General features: G+C 37.1%; 5 protein-coding genes across 14 annotated transcripts in view; 3 read left to right on the plus strand and 2 right to left on the minus strand.

The window, feature by feature from the left end:
- The window catches only part of LOC108557994 (RNA-binding protein 25), a 5485-nt gene extending 2466 nt beyond the window's left edge, over positions 1-3019 (plus strand). For 3 of the 6 annotated variants that reach the window (XM_017914771.1, XM_017914770.1, XM_017914772.1), the window contains exons 7-13: positions 715-863; positions 922-1209; positions 1290-1596; positions 1675-2001; positions 2062-2302; positions 2365-2690; positions 2753-2845. In XM_017914771.1, coding sequence (XP_017770260.1) covers positions 715-863; positions 922-1209; positions 1290-1596; positions 1675-2001; positions 2062-2302; positions 2365-2690; positions 2753-2845 — 1731 coding nt within the window. Of the gene's footprint in view, positions 1-714; positions 864-921; positions 1210-1289; positions 1597-1674; positions 2002-2061; positions 2303-2364; positions 2691-2752 lie in introns of all 6 variants that reach the window. The other 3 variants (XM_017914775.1, XM_017914773.1, XM_017914774.1) reach the window with 2 other exon arrangements.
- Positions 3020-3466: 447 nt separating this feature from the next.
- Positions 3467-10391, minus strand: LOC108557991 (heterogeneous nuclear ribonucleoprotein U-like protein 1). 3 transcript variants are annotated; one of them, XM_017914754.1, is made up of 14 exons: positions 10064-10391; positions 9647-9813; positions 9243-9581; positions 8921-9185; positions 8307-8431; positions 7473-8240; positions 7139-7408; positions 6959-7075; positions 6750-6881; positions 5844-6012; positions 5327-5533; positions 5057-5263; positions 4573-4991; positions 3467-4196 (listed from the first exon to the last, which is right to left on the minus strand). In XM_017914754.1, the coding sequence occupies exons 1-14, from the start codon at positions 10203-10205 to the stop codon at positions 4005-4007; spliced, it is 3519 nt and encodes a 1172-aa protein (XP_017770243.1). In that variant the 5' UTR covers positions 10206-10391; the 3' UTR covers positions 3467-4004. The 3 variants fall into 3 exon arrangements, with proteins under 3 accessions (XP_017770243.1, XP_017770241.1, XP_017770244.1); XM_017914752.1 differs by having other exon boundaries at positions 5051-5263; positions 10064-10389; XM_017914755.1 differs by having other exon boundaries at positions 4062-4196; positions 4653-4991; positions 5051-5263; positions 10064-10380.
- A 1459-nt stretch (positions 10392-11850) lies between these two features.
- Positions 11851-13118, plus strand: LOC108558001 (EF-hand calcium-binding domain-containing protein 2). 2 transcript variants are annotated; one of them, XM_017914783.1, is made up of 4 exons: positions 11851-12014; positions 12069-12306; positions 12366-12576; positions 13041-13118. In XM_017914783.1, exons 1-4 carry the CDS (start codon positions 11987-11989, stop codon positions 13047-13049), a joined length of 486 nt encoding a protein of 161 aa, XP_017770272.1. In that variant the 5' UTR covers positions 11851-11986; the 3' UTR covers positions 13050-13118. The 2 variants fall into 2 exon arrangements, with proteins under 2 accessions (XP_017770272.1, XP_017770273.1); XM_017914784.1 differs by lacking the exon at positions 13041-13118 and adding an exon at positions 12691-12903.
- LOC108557999 (delta(3,5)-Delta(2,4)-dienoyl-CoA isomerase, mitochondrial) lies at positions 12811-14400 on the minus strand. Of its 2 annotated transcripts, none has more exons than XM_017914779.1 (7): positions 14182-14389; positions 13975-14116; positions 13810-13898; positions 13506-13750; positions 13242-13405; positions 13059-13185; positions 12811-12998 (listed from the first exon to the last, which is right to left on the minus strand). In XM_017914779.1, the coding sequence occupies exons 1-7, from the start codon at positions 14222-14224 to the stop codon at positions 12900-12902; spliced, it is 909 nt and encodes a 302-aa protein (XP_017770268.1). In that variant the 5' UTR covers positions 14225-14389; the 3' UTR covers positions 12811-12899. The 2 variants fall into 2 exon arrangements, with proteins under 2 accessions (XP_017770268.1, XP_017770269.1); XM_017914780.1 differs by having other exon boundaries at positions 12900-12998; positions 14278-14400.
- Positions 14401-14799: 399 nt separating this feature from the next.
- Positions 14800-16191, plus strand: part of LOC108557987 (protein FAM98A) — a 2038-nt gene continuing 646 nt past the window's right edge. The window contains exons 1-4 of the mRNA XM_017914747.1: positions 14800-14923; positions 15012-15083; positions 15147-15507; positions 15631-16188. Coding sequence (XP_017770236.1) covers positions 15046-15083; positions 15147-15507; positions 15631-16188 — 957 coding nt within the window. The 5' untranslated portion in view covers positions 14800-14923; positions 15012-15045. The remainder of the gene's footprint in view (positions 14924-15011; positions 15084-15146; positions 15508-15630; positions 16189-16191) is intronic.

A 16191-nucleotide genomic window follows, 5' to 3' on the forward strand; every position in this document is an offset into this window, starting at 1 on the left:
GACAACACTGTATATATATATATATATATATATAAATTTATATATTTTCTTTTAATTTAATCATATATATTACTATACTTATTATTATTTATCCATTTTCAAATTTCATCGAAACGTCCTCTGAAAATCAATCTCGTGGAATATGTTTCATCATGTTTTCACAGTTCGTTTCCTTCGTTATCATTTACATTTTTTTTTGCAGACGTTGTGAATAATCAAGATTATGAGCGATTGTTTGTATACCGCTTTATTTAATGGAGAGAGTTTGTCGACAATCAGCGATCAATTAACGCGAAATCATCAATAATTTAAAAAAAGAGTAAATTATGGAAAGTGTAACCGTTTATCAGTGATCGTTGATTGTTTACACTTGAAAAATGTTCTAAAGCTGGATAATCTTGTTTATAGCATAATACAATCATGTAAATCATATAATGTTATTGAAACTGTTTAAAATGTGAATGAAAGAAAAGAAGAAAACATCTATTTTCTTTTATTGGCAGGCCAGTTGTAGGATTGAAATGACGTTGTGAAGATCATTTTCGAGTGGTATGAGATTTAGAAAAATATCCGTTTTATTTATTTATTATTATTAGTATACATATAATGAAAAAAAAAAGAATATAATTTATATATGAGAGATAATCAATCAAAAACCGATGAAGCAAACAGTTATTCTCGATCGAGCTAATTGCAGTCTTTACTTCCTTCTAGAAACAAGAAGAGGAACGTGAGGTGAGCCGCAAGAAGGACAAGGAAAAGGATGGTGGAGGACGCGAAAGGAAAGACCGGTCGCAAACGCACTCTCCGAGTCCTAGAAGACGCGATAAGGACGAGAAGAAGAGGAGACGGTCACGATCACGGTATTACATTTCGAGGATTTGTTGTAGGATTGTTAATTGTATGTGATGCGTTTTGTAGTTCTAGGGATAGGGTTGATCGCGACAGGAGCCGTGAAAGGGATCGCGATGTTCGTGATAGAGATAGAGAACGCGAGAGGGAGAGGGACAGAGATAGGGAGATGCGTGAGAGGGAGCGAGAGTTGCGCGAGAGGGACAGGGATAGGGATCGCGACAGGGAAAGAGACGAGAAGTCGAAGAGCACCAAGGAGTTGCTGAAAGAGAAGGAGATGGAGGAGGAGGCAAAGGAGAAGAAGAAAGCCGAGCGTAGGGCGCGCGAGAAGGAGGCCTCCTATCAAGAGCGCTTAAGGTATTAATTAAAACATTTTTATTAATGAGATTGTAAAAATATTTTCTGTAATAAGTGTAAATAACTTGATGCTTTTGTAGAGGTTGGGAGGCGAGGGAACGAAGAAAAGCCAAGGATTACGAGAAGGAGCATGAGAAGGACAGAATACGCGAGGAGGAAAGGGAAAAGGACGCTAAGCGACTCAAGGAGTTTCTGGAGGATTACGATGACGAGCGCGATGATATCAAGTACTATAAGGGCCGTGAATTGCAGAAGCGACTCGCCGAGAGGGTCAAAGAGGCCGAATCGGATGGAAGGGACAGGACTAAGGAGAAGGAGGAAATTGACGAACTTAAGAATAAAATATTCTCCGGTGAATTTGCCGATCCCAACGCGGAATTTGAAAGGGTAAGGATTGTATTGTGGCATTACGTAATAATTAGATTTACTAATTTCGTTGCGTCCATTTTTTTTTGGTGATTTCAGATTAAGAAGGAGAGGGAGGAGCAATATAAACCTAAGCTTCTGATAGATGTAAATCTGGAGCATTGGAAGCAGAAGGAGAAAGAGAAGGAACGCGAGATCGAACGTCAAAGGCAAAGGGACAGGGAACGAGATAGAGAGAATGAACGAGAGAAGGATAGACAACGACAACGGGAGGAGAGGGAGAAGTACGTTGTGCAGCAAGCAGCTCAAGAGTTGGCAGCCGTCGAAGCAGAGCCAATAGACAGCGACAGCGATATGGACAACGATCACTTCAGCCCGGCCCCGCCCGAGGATACCAGCAATGATGGACAAGCAGGATCCGCACAGGTAAACCCTATACCGGTTGGACAAACAGTTGCAGGATCTTAATCGCATACTTTATTTAAGTGGACGCAGGTCCAGACGGTGGACGAGGATTCACGTCATTCGTTAACATCCAATCACGAGGAGGAACCACCCCAGACTTATCCGACCATGAAGATGACCCTGTGCAAACCGATCGTCTTCAGTCCGCACGGCCAGACTCGGGACACCAAGAGGAAAAAGTTGGATCTGCGCGAGGTTTTCAATCCGGACGACGACGATACCAACACTCAGGTCAAAAAATTACGAAAATTAGTTCCTTTAGGTAAGCGGTCCGCCAAAATATTCGTAATATCTTGCAAATATTAAATATTGATTATCTCCTAGACTATAACGAAGATAAGAAGGGCAATAAAAAGGATAAGGAGAACGGCGAGAAGAAGTCGGACGAGTCGCTGAAATCGCAAGAGGAGAAGAGGAAGCACATCAAGTCGCTCATCGAGAAAATCCCTACAGAGAAGGACGCGCTCTTTGCATATCAACTGGACTGGTCAGCAATTGACAATGGTCTGATGGAAAGGAAGATTCGGCCATGGATCAACAAAAAGATCATTGAATATATCGGCGAACCTGAGCCCACGTTGGTAGACTTTATTTGCTCTAAAGTGATGGCCGGCTCGCAGCCACAAATTATTTTAGAAGATGTACAAATGGTAAGCAAAATGGTGGTACACACATCAAAATATAAACATACCTAATTTTTCAATTGTTTCAGGTATTAGACGAGGAAGCGGAAGTTTTCGTTGTGAAAATGTGGAGATTACTTATTTATGAAGTGGAAGCGAAAAAGTTAGGTTTAGTGAAATAATATTTTTTGTTTGCCAAACAAACCTCCTTTTATTTTTATGTTATAATAAAAATATTATTTAAAATTCGAATTCATTTTTCACTCTTTAATTATTTATTAATTGATTTGGAAAATAAACTTGCAGACAGAGAAAGAAGGATGATAATAATAATAATTAGTAAAGACAGACAGACAGACAAAAACACCATAATTTCACTTAAATTAATTTTAAAAAGAATACAACAATATTGTATGTGAACTGAACTGAGAATAAACTACTTTTGTTATTTTAAAAATATTACATAATGAATATATATATATATATATAATAAAACAAATCAGATTACAAAACTATTATGCAACTCAGGTTAAAATCACTATCATCATCATCGTAATGCTGTTTGATTAGCGTCTATCAATATACAAAAATATTCTATTCCCATTTTTATTTATAGATTATCATGTAATAATAAGTTCTTACATCATTGTCTCAAAGGCGATCATGCGCAGCGCAATAAATATATATAATATATATATATATATATAAGGAAAATGTGAAACTGTGTTTCAAGTAAACAAAAAAAAATAAATACAAGATCTATTAAATTAGGTTTGCTGTTGTTGTTGAATAAAACAAAACGATTATTAATATATCTTTATATCTTAATTCACAAATACGAATCCATATTTCCTAAAATCTAATACTTCATTTTTTTTTAAACTCATAAAAATATGTATGTACAATATGTCTGGTTATAAAAGTTAAATTAAAAGGTACTTATATAGGTTATTTAACCAATCTAACAGTAAACAGTTAATTCCCCCCCAAATAAGAACAAAATAATATACATATATATATATATATGAATTTATGTATATATATATATTAATAAAATTCTATTTCAATGACATCTTCGAAATAAGATCAAGAGAGAGAGAGAGAAAACAAAAACAACTCGTCGTTCACTCGCCGGAGATCGGTTTCCTTCCATCGCTCAAAAATTAAACTATATATATGTATATAATAAGGGTATATTATATTGAATTGATCAAGATTATTCTCAATTATGTTATATAAAATTAAATAAAAATTTGTTTGTTTTGTACAGTCTTTTGAAATGGTAATGCAGCAATTAACACCTGATCGATCCATTTCGATCAAGTACAAATTATTATTTATTTAATTCATTTTTTGAACTTGATTTGAACTCCCTGTACTCTGATTAGCGTATTGCTGGGCGTACTGCGCCCACGCAGCCTGCTGGGATGCCATTTGGGTGGTGTTGCTGGTGGTGTACTGTTGGGAATCTGATGAAGAATTAGTTGGCGTTGTACCTGTGTTTACCGCCGTTGCCTGTCCTGTCGTTTGACCCTGCAATTCAAACGAAACGAAATTTAGAAACTAAATAGAAGGCGTTTCATATTGCAATAATAATAATTGTTCCAAAATGTAAACACATTTCAGTAAAATTATTATATATCATAAGAATTTGTCTGATGTACAAATTAGAATATAAAGATAGATAGAGTAAGAGACGGAGTGTGAGAGAGAAAACGGAAAACTATAACATTCTCATGATATATAGTTTTTAATGATTATGTGCCTACATAATCTTAGATTTTTGTAATTGGTAAGAGAGATAATGGACTAGAAAAACAATACTAGAAGCTTAGGCAAAAAACCATATTAATGAATAAAGGACTGGACTGGATAGATTAAAAATTGCGATCAATTAAATTTCGAGTACCTGTGAATTCCAGTTCTGAGCATATTGCCCATAGTAATTCCAGTTTGCATACTGTCCATAACCCCCTTGTCCATACCCACCATATTTCCATTGATTTTGGTTCCAACTACCTGGAGCCTGGTTCCATCCCTGCTGTTGCTGCTGCTGCTGCTGACCGCCCCAGCTGCCTTGGATTTGACCGCCTCCCTGGCTGCTGCTCCAAATGCCGCCACCACCGCCGCCGCTCTGACTGTTCTGATGACCCCAGCTGCTCACTTGCTGTTGTTGGTTGCCCCAGTTATTGCCTGGATTACGACTACCGCCGCTACCACCGGAACTTCGGCTCCTGTTGTAATTGCCGCCGCCGCCGCCACCACCGCTGCCGCTACCGCCATGACTCCTAGGATCTCTGACGTTCTGCGGCCTATGCGGACGCTCAACTGTAAACACATTCACATTAATAAACCATCATCCTTGCAATCATCTCATTGTCACTCACCAATACCTCTGTTATTGCTCCTCCAATCTCTGGGACCCCTATTTTCTCTGCGATCATTTCTGGCCCATCCTCCAGCAGCCGGTCCACCGCTACCGCCGCCTCCTCCAGAGCGCCAACCACCTCCTACGTTGCTCTGCCTATAACCCCGATCTCCAAATCTATTGTTATGATATGAACGATTATCTCTGAAGTTTCCTCCGCTACGGTAATCCCCTGCGATACAAGAAACATTGTTAGGTTTTATGATTTGCAGGTATTAAATATAACTGCTATTACTTCTTGGAGGTCCGCCGTGTCCACCGCCTCCCCAGCGATTATAACTACGGTCGTCTCTGTAATCCTTTCGGTGTTGGATTTTACCAAATCCGGCGTCCCTTCCTTCCTTGTTGTATTTTTGTACTTGCGCTTTGGCTTTATCTTCTGGCAAAGATGCAAAAGTGATTTCGTCCAACCACTCGCCGGTCCTCGGAACATTCATGCTTGCTAAAACGATTACAAATTAAACGAACGCCAAATCTTCAAAATATATTGTTTAGCAAAAATAATATTAAAAAAAAAAGAAACAATATTTGCCCCATACTAGACACAAATTGAAATAATTCAAAAGTTATATAGTTGGGAAAATAATTAAAAAGTTTTACAATTCGCATTAAATGATCATTATACATGCCCATTGAATGCAATTGCCTTAATAAAGAGTGAGAAGGAGGTGGAAATTTGTTGTGAATGGATGAAAGATGTGGTGATGTATGGGAGTAAATAATTATTTTTTGTAAACATATATATATTTTACCTTTCATCTCGAGTATGGCGCTCTCTGGCATTTCTTTACCGGTCACCGACTCCTTTTGGTTCAATCTCTTCGCTTGCTCCTCATCCTCATTTACTACAATGACCGCGCGCCGCTTGAAGTCCCAAAACGAGCGCATTTTACGGCGTTGCGCCGATGGAAACACGTTTGTCTGCCACAACGCTCATAATTATAGCTCACAATTGTCAACAAATAGTTGTGCACAAAACGGCATCCACGAAAATCATACAGACACGCATCCGATGGAGACGGAGCGAGTGCAATCATTCCGGCATGCGTTTTGCGCAACATCATCATAATCTTTCTAAATAGAGTAATATAGAGCGCGGCAATTAATAGCTGCATCGAATCTCCATTCATACTCTCTTACATACTAAAGACTTACCTTACAGAACACTTTGCTGCGACTGGAACTAGAAATTTTACGAAATTGTCTGACTGGTAGCGACCTTTGTTAAATCTTACAATTCAATCCAATTTTACTTGAATTTGACATGAAAGGATAAAAAAAAAGTTCGCTACTGCCACCAAATCTATTTAGCTACATCTAACATTATAATACCAAGAATACAAAGTATTATACAGTACCTTGGTTAGATGAATATGACTTAAAATCTACCATGATTTTATACTTACAGTTTAAATCTGTTCCAATCAACATCTAGCATTGTTTACTTACTCACATTCTATTCACTACACTTCAATTACAATAATTGCATTAACCATTGTATTATTATATTAAGTATAATAATTTAAAGACGTAATTGAAATGTAGTTTTGTCCACAATATTTAAAAAGAAAGAAAAAAGATCTACCACATGTATTCTCAATGTATCGAATACAGCTATATAATATTAGCACGCATTTAAAAAGGTCTATCCGTCTCACCTGATCAATAATGAAATTACGTCGGCGAAGAGCAGCGATTTCGCATATCTTGTGTAGGCACTTGCTAATTTTATCGAGGATTAAATTCCACCTGGACTTGTTTAATTGAGTTTCAATTGGTTTTCCATCAACCTATTTATAAAAAAAAAGGAAAATAGTTATAATTCCACTCTAATAGACTAACCAACACATCTAAAATTAGTACTTACAGCCATTCTACTTAAAAGATTATTTCCTAATATGGTAAATTTCTTATCGGATTCCTTCACATGTTCCTTAATCCAATGGGTTTTTCCAGATGCAGGTAAACCAACCATCATAATAACCTACAAGTTATACATAATTAGATGATGCATATATTTTTTTTTACTTAATTTCGATAATATTACCTGGCATTCGGATCTTTTCTCGGGTCTCTGCGGACCTAATACTTTTTCGTCAAATTTATTTAAATAAATATACTCTTTTAACTCTTCTGCACATGGGCACCATGGTTCCTCGAGGTTACCAACGTTCATTGCAAACGAGTAATTCCTTGTGAGAATATGAGGATACAGTGTTAGATCTTCCTCTTCGATTTCAGAACGTTTGATTTCCTCAGCAAACATAATTTCACCATTCTTGGTGTATGTCATCTTAATAATATCATCTCCCATATCCTAAAAACAATAGCAATGTTAAGAAATATGTATTGAATATTCAGATTTCTTCGATTTTACTCACTAAATAGGCACCAATTACGTCACCAACCGCGAATTTGCATTCCTTTTCGCTGAACTCCGAATTTACAAAGAACTTGCCGCTTGATTCTAAACCGTAAGAAATTTTGTCTTCTCCCAATTGCATATTTGATGAAACCGTTGACCAACCGACACGAAACAGATGCGAAGGAATGTTTAATTCAACTTCTTTGATACCCTTATCGTCATTAGTAGCATCTTTAGCCGATTCTTCATCCTTTGTAGCCTCTTTTGACTCTTCTTTACCGTCTTCGGGAGTCTCTTTCACCTCTTCTTTAATGTCATCAGTTTCCATTTTTTCTTCTTTAACATCAACCTTCTTTTCTTCATTAACATCAACCTTCTTTTCTTCAACATTTTCAGCACTCTTCTCAGCATTGTCAGCGGTCTTCGCACCTTCATCAACGGCCATATCTTCAACCTTTTCTTCTTTTACAACTTTTTCAGTATCTTGGTTGGTAGTTTTATCGTCATCTTTTACGCACTCTGGCTCTGTAGTCTCTGCCGCATCTTTCATTTCAACATCACCATCTTTTTCTGGTACATCTGCAGCGCATTCCTTAGCTACGTCAGTTTCTTTGTTCGTGTCGGTATTGGTGGACGATTCTTGGTCCTTTTTGGTATCGTCATTTTTATTCTTTGCAACTTTATCGCGTTTATCATTCGACTTGCGATCTTTCTTCTCCTTATTCGGGGTTCGCAGTACATCATCAAAAGGTAGCTCTTCAGTAAGTTTAACTTCGTAAAATGTCTATGCAAGATAAGAAAGTTTCATTAGTATTTAGTTTAGAAAATAGAAACAGCGATTTAAAAATACCTTTCCGCTTTTAATTCCATGCGATAATCTTGCACCAGACCAAATATAACCAAACAGTCCGTCGTGCAATGGCTTTGCAGATAAGAATGTCTCTTTATCAATTTGTAGGTGAAGGTCGGAATCATCTGTAATTTAAAATATATATATATCTGATACAGTATTTCCATAGATATTTACAAATGATAAAAATCTGATTTTAGATAAAGCTACCATATAAATAATAGGATAAGAATATAAATGTTCTTTTTATATATATTTATATTATATATAATTATAAAAAGAAGTAAAACAAACGGAAACATAACGAAGTTAATTTATTTTAGGTAGTTTTACATCTACTTTTCCTTTGCTACAAAAAAAATCAATTTTTGTTAAGAAGATTTAAAGTATAAACTCCAAAAAATTATCTACATATGCACTAACTACAAATTAGAAAAAAAGGAAACAACTACGAAATCAACTGATAGCTAAACGTAATGTAAATAAAACTCTATGAAACGTTAATAAACTTAAAAAACTTTAAAGAAGACTAGCTATCAATCAAGGACAAAATGCATTTACTCTACAACCAAAGAAATTTAAACTAGAGGTTGTTGTGTCTTGGATTTACTTACACCAGCTTAGTTGAACATTGCTGGAATCAATGGCAGGTTCTTCATCTTTGTTAGGGGATTTGCTGCGCCTCCTCTGCTGTGGCTGATCTGGAGAAGGTGTGCGTTTGCGTTTCTCGGCACGAACTTGATTATCCACTTCCATTTTCTGCTGTTCAGCCTGTGGAGCTTCACTCTCCTCCTTTGGGGCTTCCTCAACAACATCTTTCTTCTCCTCTTCACTGTTAGATCCCCAACGAGATTTTCGATTTTTCGGTTCGTCGCTGTCCTGCAATATATTTAATAACCAAATAAACATATAGAATAAAATAATTCATGCAATTACCTCATCCTTATCCTCAGCAGCGCAATCTCCATTCTGTTGCTCAACAGATTCCTTGCTTTGAACCTCATCTGCTTCAGTAGGCTTTTCTTCTACCTTAACTTCAGCGACTGGTTCAAGTTTTGGTTCAACAAGAACCTTTTTGTCTTCACTTTTAGCAGGTTCTTCTGCCTCGTCCATTATTTCGTCTTTCACAGAGACAGGTTTTTCTGTTTCAGGGATAGCAACAGGCTTCTCTGTTTCGGGGGTAGCTACTGGCTTCTCTGTCTCAGAGGGAACTTCCACTTTAGTTTCATTCATGTTTTTGTCTTCTTCTGTTTTATCAGGTAGACATTCTGTGCTCTACAAAAAAAAACAGTTACAAGTTAATGTTTGTTTACAATTTTTGGGATGATTGTTGATTTTACTTTAACAGGTTTCTCTTCTTTAGGTACACTTTGTTCTTCTAGTTGTACAGGGTCAGGGGAATCTTGATCTACATTATCCTCCTCCTCTTCTTTATTATCATGATCCGCCTCTTGTGAACTGTTCAAGTCTTCCGTTGAAGTATCAGCAATTGATGTATCTGGTATTACTTTAATAAAACATTAATAATCGAGTGTGGGAAAGATGTGTGCAGGGTGAAACAGATTGGATGAGGCTCGAACGTATCGCAGCGAAATCCAAACAAGTGAATTGGGGGGGAAATTGGCGCCGTTTTCTACGATCAAAACAATACGTTCGTTCCGAGTTCAGAGCGCGGCTGCATTGAATTGTTAACGAGTTATAGATTTATCGGTGAGGGAACGTGAACGTATCGCGAATGCGGATTAAAAATAACGTACCTTTTTGCAGCTCTGCCTCCAAAGCTTCTTTCAAACGCTTAACCAAAACCGGCTTGTTGCCTTTCACATCCAAGCCCCTGGTCTGCAGTTCGGCCCTCAACTCGACCACTTTCAACTTCGCAGGGTCCAGATCGGAACTCATGTTTGGTTTTTCAAATTAAACGCTTTTTTACCAATGCAGAATACTCGGATATAAACACGTACAACGCACAAAAGCACGCGCAATTTTTACAAATGGCGGACGCTTCCCTCAACGCAAGTTAGCCAACACAGAAACACCAACACCAGATTTCCATCATCGCCTTCTCACTCCCTCTACCTGTTACGTAAGCACTCACTCGAAGTATTGTATAGTCAATACCAACGGTACTTTCAAAACAATTATAATTTAAATTATCTTTTCAGCGTACTATTTCATACATCATCATCAACCACTTACTACAAGAAATCATGTAAAATGAAATAACATTAATTAATTGCAATTATAATTTAAATTAAAAGTTCTATACATACAAAAGTGTATCAATTTTTCATTAGATAAGCAATGATTTCATATTTGCCCTTGAGATTGGCGAGAACTTGTTGTTTTTGTTTGTTGTTGTTTCATTATCGTTACGATATTAATAAATATCGTTTTCGTAATACCCAAATTAGTCCCAACTTTCTCCAAATAGAAACTTTCGAATCATCTATCTTAAATTAACCGGTTTTTTTTTCATTTTTTCATTCAATTTTCCTTTTTTTCTCGAATAAGTTATGGCATCAAGTATCTAAAAAAAAAACACCGTTTTGTTTCGAGGGTTGCCAACAAAGTGATTTTCAACCGGAACATCCTGTTTGCATTTAATACTTCCATCTTTTTTTCCATGTCTATGCATTTATGTAACATATCAATGTTTGATTATTTTAAAGCACGAAAATTAAAACTAATAGACTTCAACTAATTTGATCCCACGTTTCGACAGTAGAAAGGTAAAATGTATTTCAATTTTTTTAAGCAAAATTGAAGAAGTGGAGGAGGAACAAAAAGATGAAACATATAAATGCTTTAATATCATTTGTAGATCAGCGTTAAATTAAATTATTATCTTATATCACCAAATATATAGTAGTTACTACGTGTTTGTAGTCTTTACTGAATGATGCAAATAAGAAGTAAATACCAATCGTTAACGTGTATGTTAAAAACTAATGTAATGAAAGAGTGTCATTATATTAATTATTAAATTTACCTTTTGTAGCCCTGAGGAGAAGGCATCATGTTGTCTCCAGGAATTATATAAACTTCTCTACAATAGTTTAATCACTAAACCAGTTAAATTGATACCGAAAAACCGATTTAGCTGTTGTTCATATATGACTTTAGGGGAGTGTGCATAAATCTCTTGAACCAAATACCGATGGATTTAAGGTTATCATCTACAGGAAATTTCGACTCACTTTCGCATTCCATTCTTTTTGCACATCGTGCCGAACCGGACTGCTCCCCACAGCTGGATCTTTATACCTGATTCCAGCCCGGGAATCTTCAAGTGCGATGTCACATTCGACGCGATGTTCACGGGGGATGCAATAAAGGGAGATATGATGGACCAATCCAATTTATATAAATATTTTCCGATCGCATTCGCAAAATTTATTAGTATTTTTTTTAATTGTTTAAATATTTTGAAAGAATTCGAAGACAATTAAAACTATATTACAGTAATTATAAATTGCTGATTAAGTTTAAAATATGTAGATTTTGATTAATTGCCCCACGTTGAGCTCCAAAAAGATAATAATATCAAAGATGGTAGCTAGGTTTCTCGAAAACAATTATAGCAACGGTTGCTACGACCATAATTGTCAGTTTGACAATGTTTGATCAATAGATTCTTTTCGCATACACACACAGTTCAAAATTTTCGTGCTCTTTTCGCTATGGATGAAGACGAAGAGGAAATTATCGGTTTGTTCAATTATTTCTCCCTTTTTATTTTTTATTCAAGTTTTAAATTTTTAGTGCCTATAAATAACGATTTGGAGAAGAAAATTGCTGAAACTTTCGATATTTTCGACCATTCCGGCATGAGAACCGTGGATGCGAGAGAGGTGGGAACAATAGTCCGGGCTTTAGGTTGCTGCCCCACCGAAGCGGAAGTCCAGGAGTTGGTACTTCAAATGGAAGACGCCAATAATCCCGGAAGCATACATCTGATAAACTTCCTTCCGGTGATTGCAAAAGTTATATCAGAACACAAGTAAAAAGTGTCCACGTTTTTATTGATATAGTTGATGTTGAAACTTTTTTTTGTACAAGATTTGAGCCCGAATCTCCTGCAAAACTGCTGGAGGCGTTCCATATCCTTGACCCGGACGGCCACGGGTACATTACCAAAGAGCATATGTCCACAATAATCACGCAGGACGGAGAACCTTTCACGCAAGATGAATTGGACGAAATGCTGGAGATCGCAATAGATCCGCATTCGCAGACCATACCGTATGAGTACTACATCAATCAACTAATGGTTTGTTCTTGTACACTTCTTATCCGACTATTTACGTATCGCTTGTTACACGGAGACATTGATGAAGCAATGAAATTAGTATTTAATAAGAGTATTTTGGTATATGTTGTTTAGCATGAACCGGAAGGTGAAGATAATATTTATGTGTTGGGTGATAGAATTGAAGGGGAAAAGCCGCCTCCGCCTCCACCGCCAAAACGGTTCTCGCAGATATTCGCAGAAATGCAAAGTCAATTGTGAAAACAAACATATATATTTGTAGTATAATCAATGTAAAAAAAATCGTAAATACAAAGCGATAATTGAAAAGCTAATTAGTGTGTTTAAAGCTTGGAGAATTCGATATCATCACTCTTGGTGGCTTGAGCCATAACAGCGCTGGCAAAGTCATCGCTTTGCAGCATAAATTGATTCCATGACGCCTAAAAAAAAGTAATCAAAACTAAAGTATTTTGAGTTTTTAGGTGGAATAAGCTACTTACAATCTGATCAAGACTGTCTCGGACCGAATGATCTCTGGCGTAGATCAAAGAGCGTTTGATACCCTGCACGGCGACCGGACTCTTGGACGCAATGTCTTCAGCAATTTTCAAAACACCATCCATCATTCTGCAAACGAAAAATGACATGTTAGGACTGTGTAGACTCTCGCAATAAAGTAATACTTTTCTTTATCATCGAATACTTTGGATACTAAGCCTTGCGAAAGAGCCTCGTCGGCCATCATTTTCCTTCCGGTCAGACATAACTCGCGGACCAATCCTTGGTTTCCGATGATTTTCGGAAGCCTCTGGAGGGTGCCCACATCAGCAGCCATTCCCATATCAACCTTAAAATTATGAATCATGATATCAACATTCTCTTTCTGTACAGAGTGAAACTTGTCTTGAAGGTAACAATTTGAATGCGACAAGATTCTGAATTCTTACTTCTTTGACTTGGAAGTAAGCATCTTTGGAGCAATAACGGATATCAACGCCTGACACGAAGTCAACACCAGCACCAATGCAAGCGCTGTGAACCGCTGCAAGCACAGGTTTGCTGCATTCTTCCATAGACGAGAAACTAGCTTGGAACCTGCTGATGAGTTGCTGAAGAATCTTCGCTTTACGGGCGACGTCTTCAGCCTCCGCCAATTCCGGTGCAACTCTCATTAAATCTTTTACATCAATACCTGAAATGCATTTTCTACAATAGACTACACATATCAATTGCTTATATATGACGCTGTACCAGCAGTAAACAGTTTTCCTGCTCCCGAAACGACGATGACTCGACAATCTGGGTTGAAGCTCAACTCATTGAAGCATTGTCCGATCTCTCTGGAAATAATTGAGAAATCATGAAGAATGAGGTTAAGGTGATTATAAGGGGGCCTCATCGAATCTTGATACTCACGTCCACATAGTTTGATTCATTGCGTTCACTTTTTCGGGCCTATTGAATTCTACATGGTACACGAAGGGCTTTGGCACCGTCACCGCCAAACTCTTGAAGCTCGGTACATTCGAAGACATGTTTGCTGCGGCTGCTTTTACGCCTGAGGAAGTTGAAAAAGAAACAATTAATTAGCGGATAAAACAATCAAAGCTTTTAACTATTTACTAGCAAACGACTTATGTAAGAGGCGGGCGCTACTCGAAAACATTATAAAAGGTGTAAATCAAACAATTGTAAGCAGACTATATACTTATACTCAACGATTCTTTGGACTTTGAACCCGTCCGTCTGTGAACACGATTACAGTGTTTATATTATTATTTACTTATCACAGAAGTCTGATTCGCGATGTTGACTATAGTACTATAAGTCCTCTATGCATAAAATACAGTTTATTAATATTGTTTAAATGTTAAATTACAAAAATATACTTTGCAACAATACTTTCTACTTTGCAACCATCCACAACATGACCTAAATAATATTACTTGAAATCAATAAACAAATTTAATACAAAAAAAAGTGCAAATAGGACAAAAACCTGATTAATTTACATTTAATTAACTTATAAATTAGTATATTTTCATTCATATAAAGTTTCAGAAAATATTTCAATGTTAAATTTAGATAATTAAGGCTAAAAGTAATAACAATAATGAAAAGTTCCAAAGTTTAATTCTGAAATACTAAAAATGTTGGGAAACAACGCTCGTACAAACAATACAAATCTTAGCAGATTAATACAAATATTTGCATTTTGTAATTAAATTTCGATAAGTTTGTACTGCAACCAACATTGATTCAAATTTACTGTTGACCATTAAAAGATAGGTTAGATATCAAGTTGTGAGCCGACAGCCGGGATCAGCTGTGGTTCTTACTGCCAGAAGTTTCCTGAAAAAAAAAAGTACGTTTTTATTTGCTGATGTATCCTGGTTTGCACGATTTTAAATTGCATTGTAAATTATCAATAAAAACAATATTATAAATTTTAGGTTAAATCATATTGCAACATATTACAGAAGAAATATGGTAGAGAAAATTACAGAAGCCCTTAGGGCTATCAAGTGAGTTTATTAAAATAAACAAAATTTTAAAATGGTTAATGCAAATACTTTTGGGTTTTTTAGTTACAAGGGACCATACACGGACCAAGCTAAATTGGAGGAACTTATAGTGCTTGGCCTAGGAAGTCTTAACTTCTTTGAACTGATAGTGTATTTGACTAATGAGATTAGGGTGCTGTACAAACTGGATGAGAATGTCAGTCCTGTTACATCATTGGGGGACACAACAGAATTTATCATGGAGCTGAGCTCTTTTCTGAGGGAGCTTGGTTGTCCACATGAGAAGATTACACAGGGACATGTGTCTGGAAGGCTCAGTGAACTCAATGACAAAATGGTATTGATGCAATACTTGGTGGGAGAAGTTATGACTGCTAGGATCCTTAAAGAGAAGAAGGTGGATAATCAATTTGATCTGAAATTGGTGAGTAATTTGTACTTTTGGATTCCTATTAGATTAGAAATTGGAAAATGTTCTCTATTTGAGAAATATTGTATTAAACTACATATGCATTCATTTTTAGTCTAATATATTTGTTTGTTTTAGCAAGAATCAGCGCATGCGAGCAATTTGTCCAAGATATTGCAGACGTTGAACATCCCAAAACCTCCGGCCAATTTATCTCTGTCAGGGCTTTTCCAAAAATTGCACACGACTGTGACTGCGTTGGTGCATAAAGCACCGGAAGATTTAGTAGGAAAACCGATTTGCAACTTCAGCATGCAGGATAAGCACTGGGAGATCCTGCAGACGGTGCACAGGAATCTGGACGAGGAGTACTCGTTTCGCAGGGAGATGATGTTGACCAGATTGGATTGCACCGTGCAGTCCTTCAAGTGGTCGGATTCGATGAAGGGAAAGGATGAGATTATTAAGAAGGCTTACGCCGACAAGCGAAAACAGCTTCGGGTCGAACCGAACGTGCGGATCTCCGACTTGCTCAGCGCTCGCTCCGACATTGCCATCATCGAGAAGACGAGTAACGCTGGCGTGCGAAAGAATACGCAGACGTCCATCAATAAGGTCTTGATTGGGCAGGTCCCAGATCGAGGAGGCAGGACCAACGAGCAGGCGGCTCCGCCCCGCGAAATGCCATCCTGGACTCAG

The sequence above is a fragment of the Nicrophorus vespilloides genome, unplaced genomic scaffold, assembly GCF_001412225.1.
Source record: "Nicrophorus vespilloides isolate i.1.1-1 unplaced genomic scaffold, Nicve_v1.0, whole genome shotgun sequence".
NCBI classification, from domain to species: domain Eukaryota; kingdom Metazoa; phylum Arthropoda; class Insecta; order Coleoptera; family Silphidae; genus Nicrophorus; species Nicrophorus vespilloides.

Coding starts and splice junctions, on each gene's coding strand:
- LOC108557991 (XM_017914752.1), bottom strand. CDS start 10,205: ATGAGTTCCGATCTGGACCCTGCGAAGTTGAAAGTGGTCGAGTTGAGG. Junction 6,013..6,749: donor GTAATTTCATTATTGATCAG/GTGAGACGGATA, acceptor GCGTTGTGGCAG/ACAAACGTGTTTCCATCGGC. Junction 4,197..4,572: donor CTCAGAACTGGAATTCACAG/GTACTCGAAATT, acceptor TTTGAATTGCAG/GGTCAAACGACAGGACAGGC.
- LOC108557999 (XM_017914779.1), bottom strand. CDS start 14,224: ATGTTTTCGAGTAGCGCCCGCCTCTTACATAAGTCGTTTGCTA. Junction 14,117..14,181: donor CTTACATAAGTCGTTTGCTA/GTAAATAGTTAA, acceptor CAACTTCCTCAG/GCGTAAAAGCAGCCGCAGCA. Junction 13,751..13,809: donor AGGAAAACTGTTTACTGCTG/GTACAGCGTCAT, acceptor AATGCATTTCAG/GTATTGATGTAAAAGATTTA.
- LOC108558001 (XM_017914784.1), top strand. CDS start 11,987: ATGGATGAAGACGAAGAGGAAATTATCG. Junction 12,015..12,068: donor AGACGAAGAGGAAATTATCG/GTTTGTTCAATT, acceptor TTAAATTTTTAG/TGCCTATAAATAACGATTTG. Junction 12,577..12,690: donor ACTACATCAATCAACTAATG/GTTTGTTCTTGT, acceptor TATGTTGTTTAG/CATGAACCGGAAGGTGAAGA.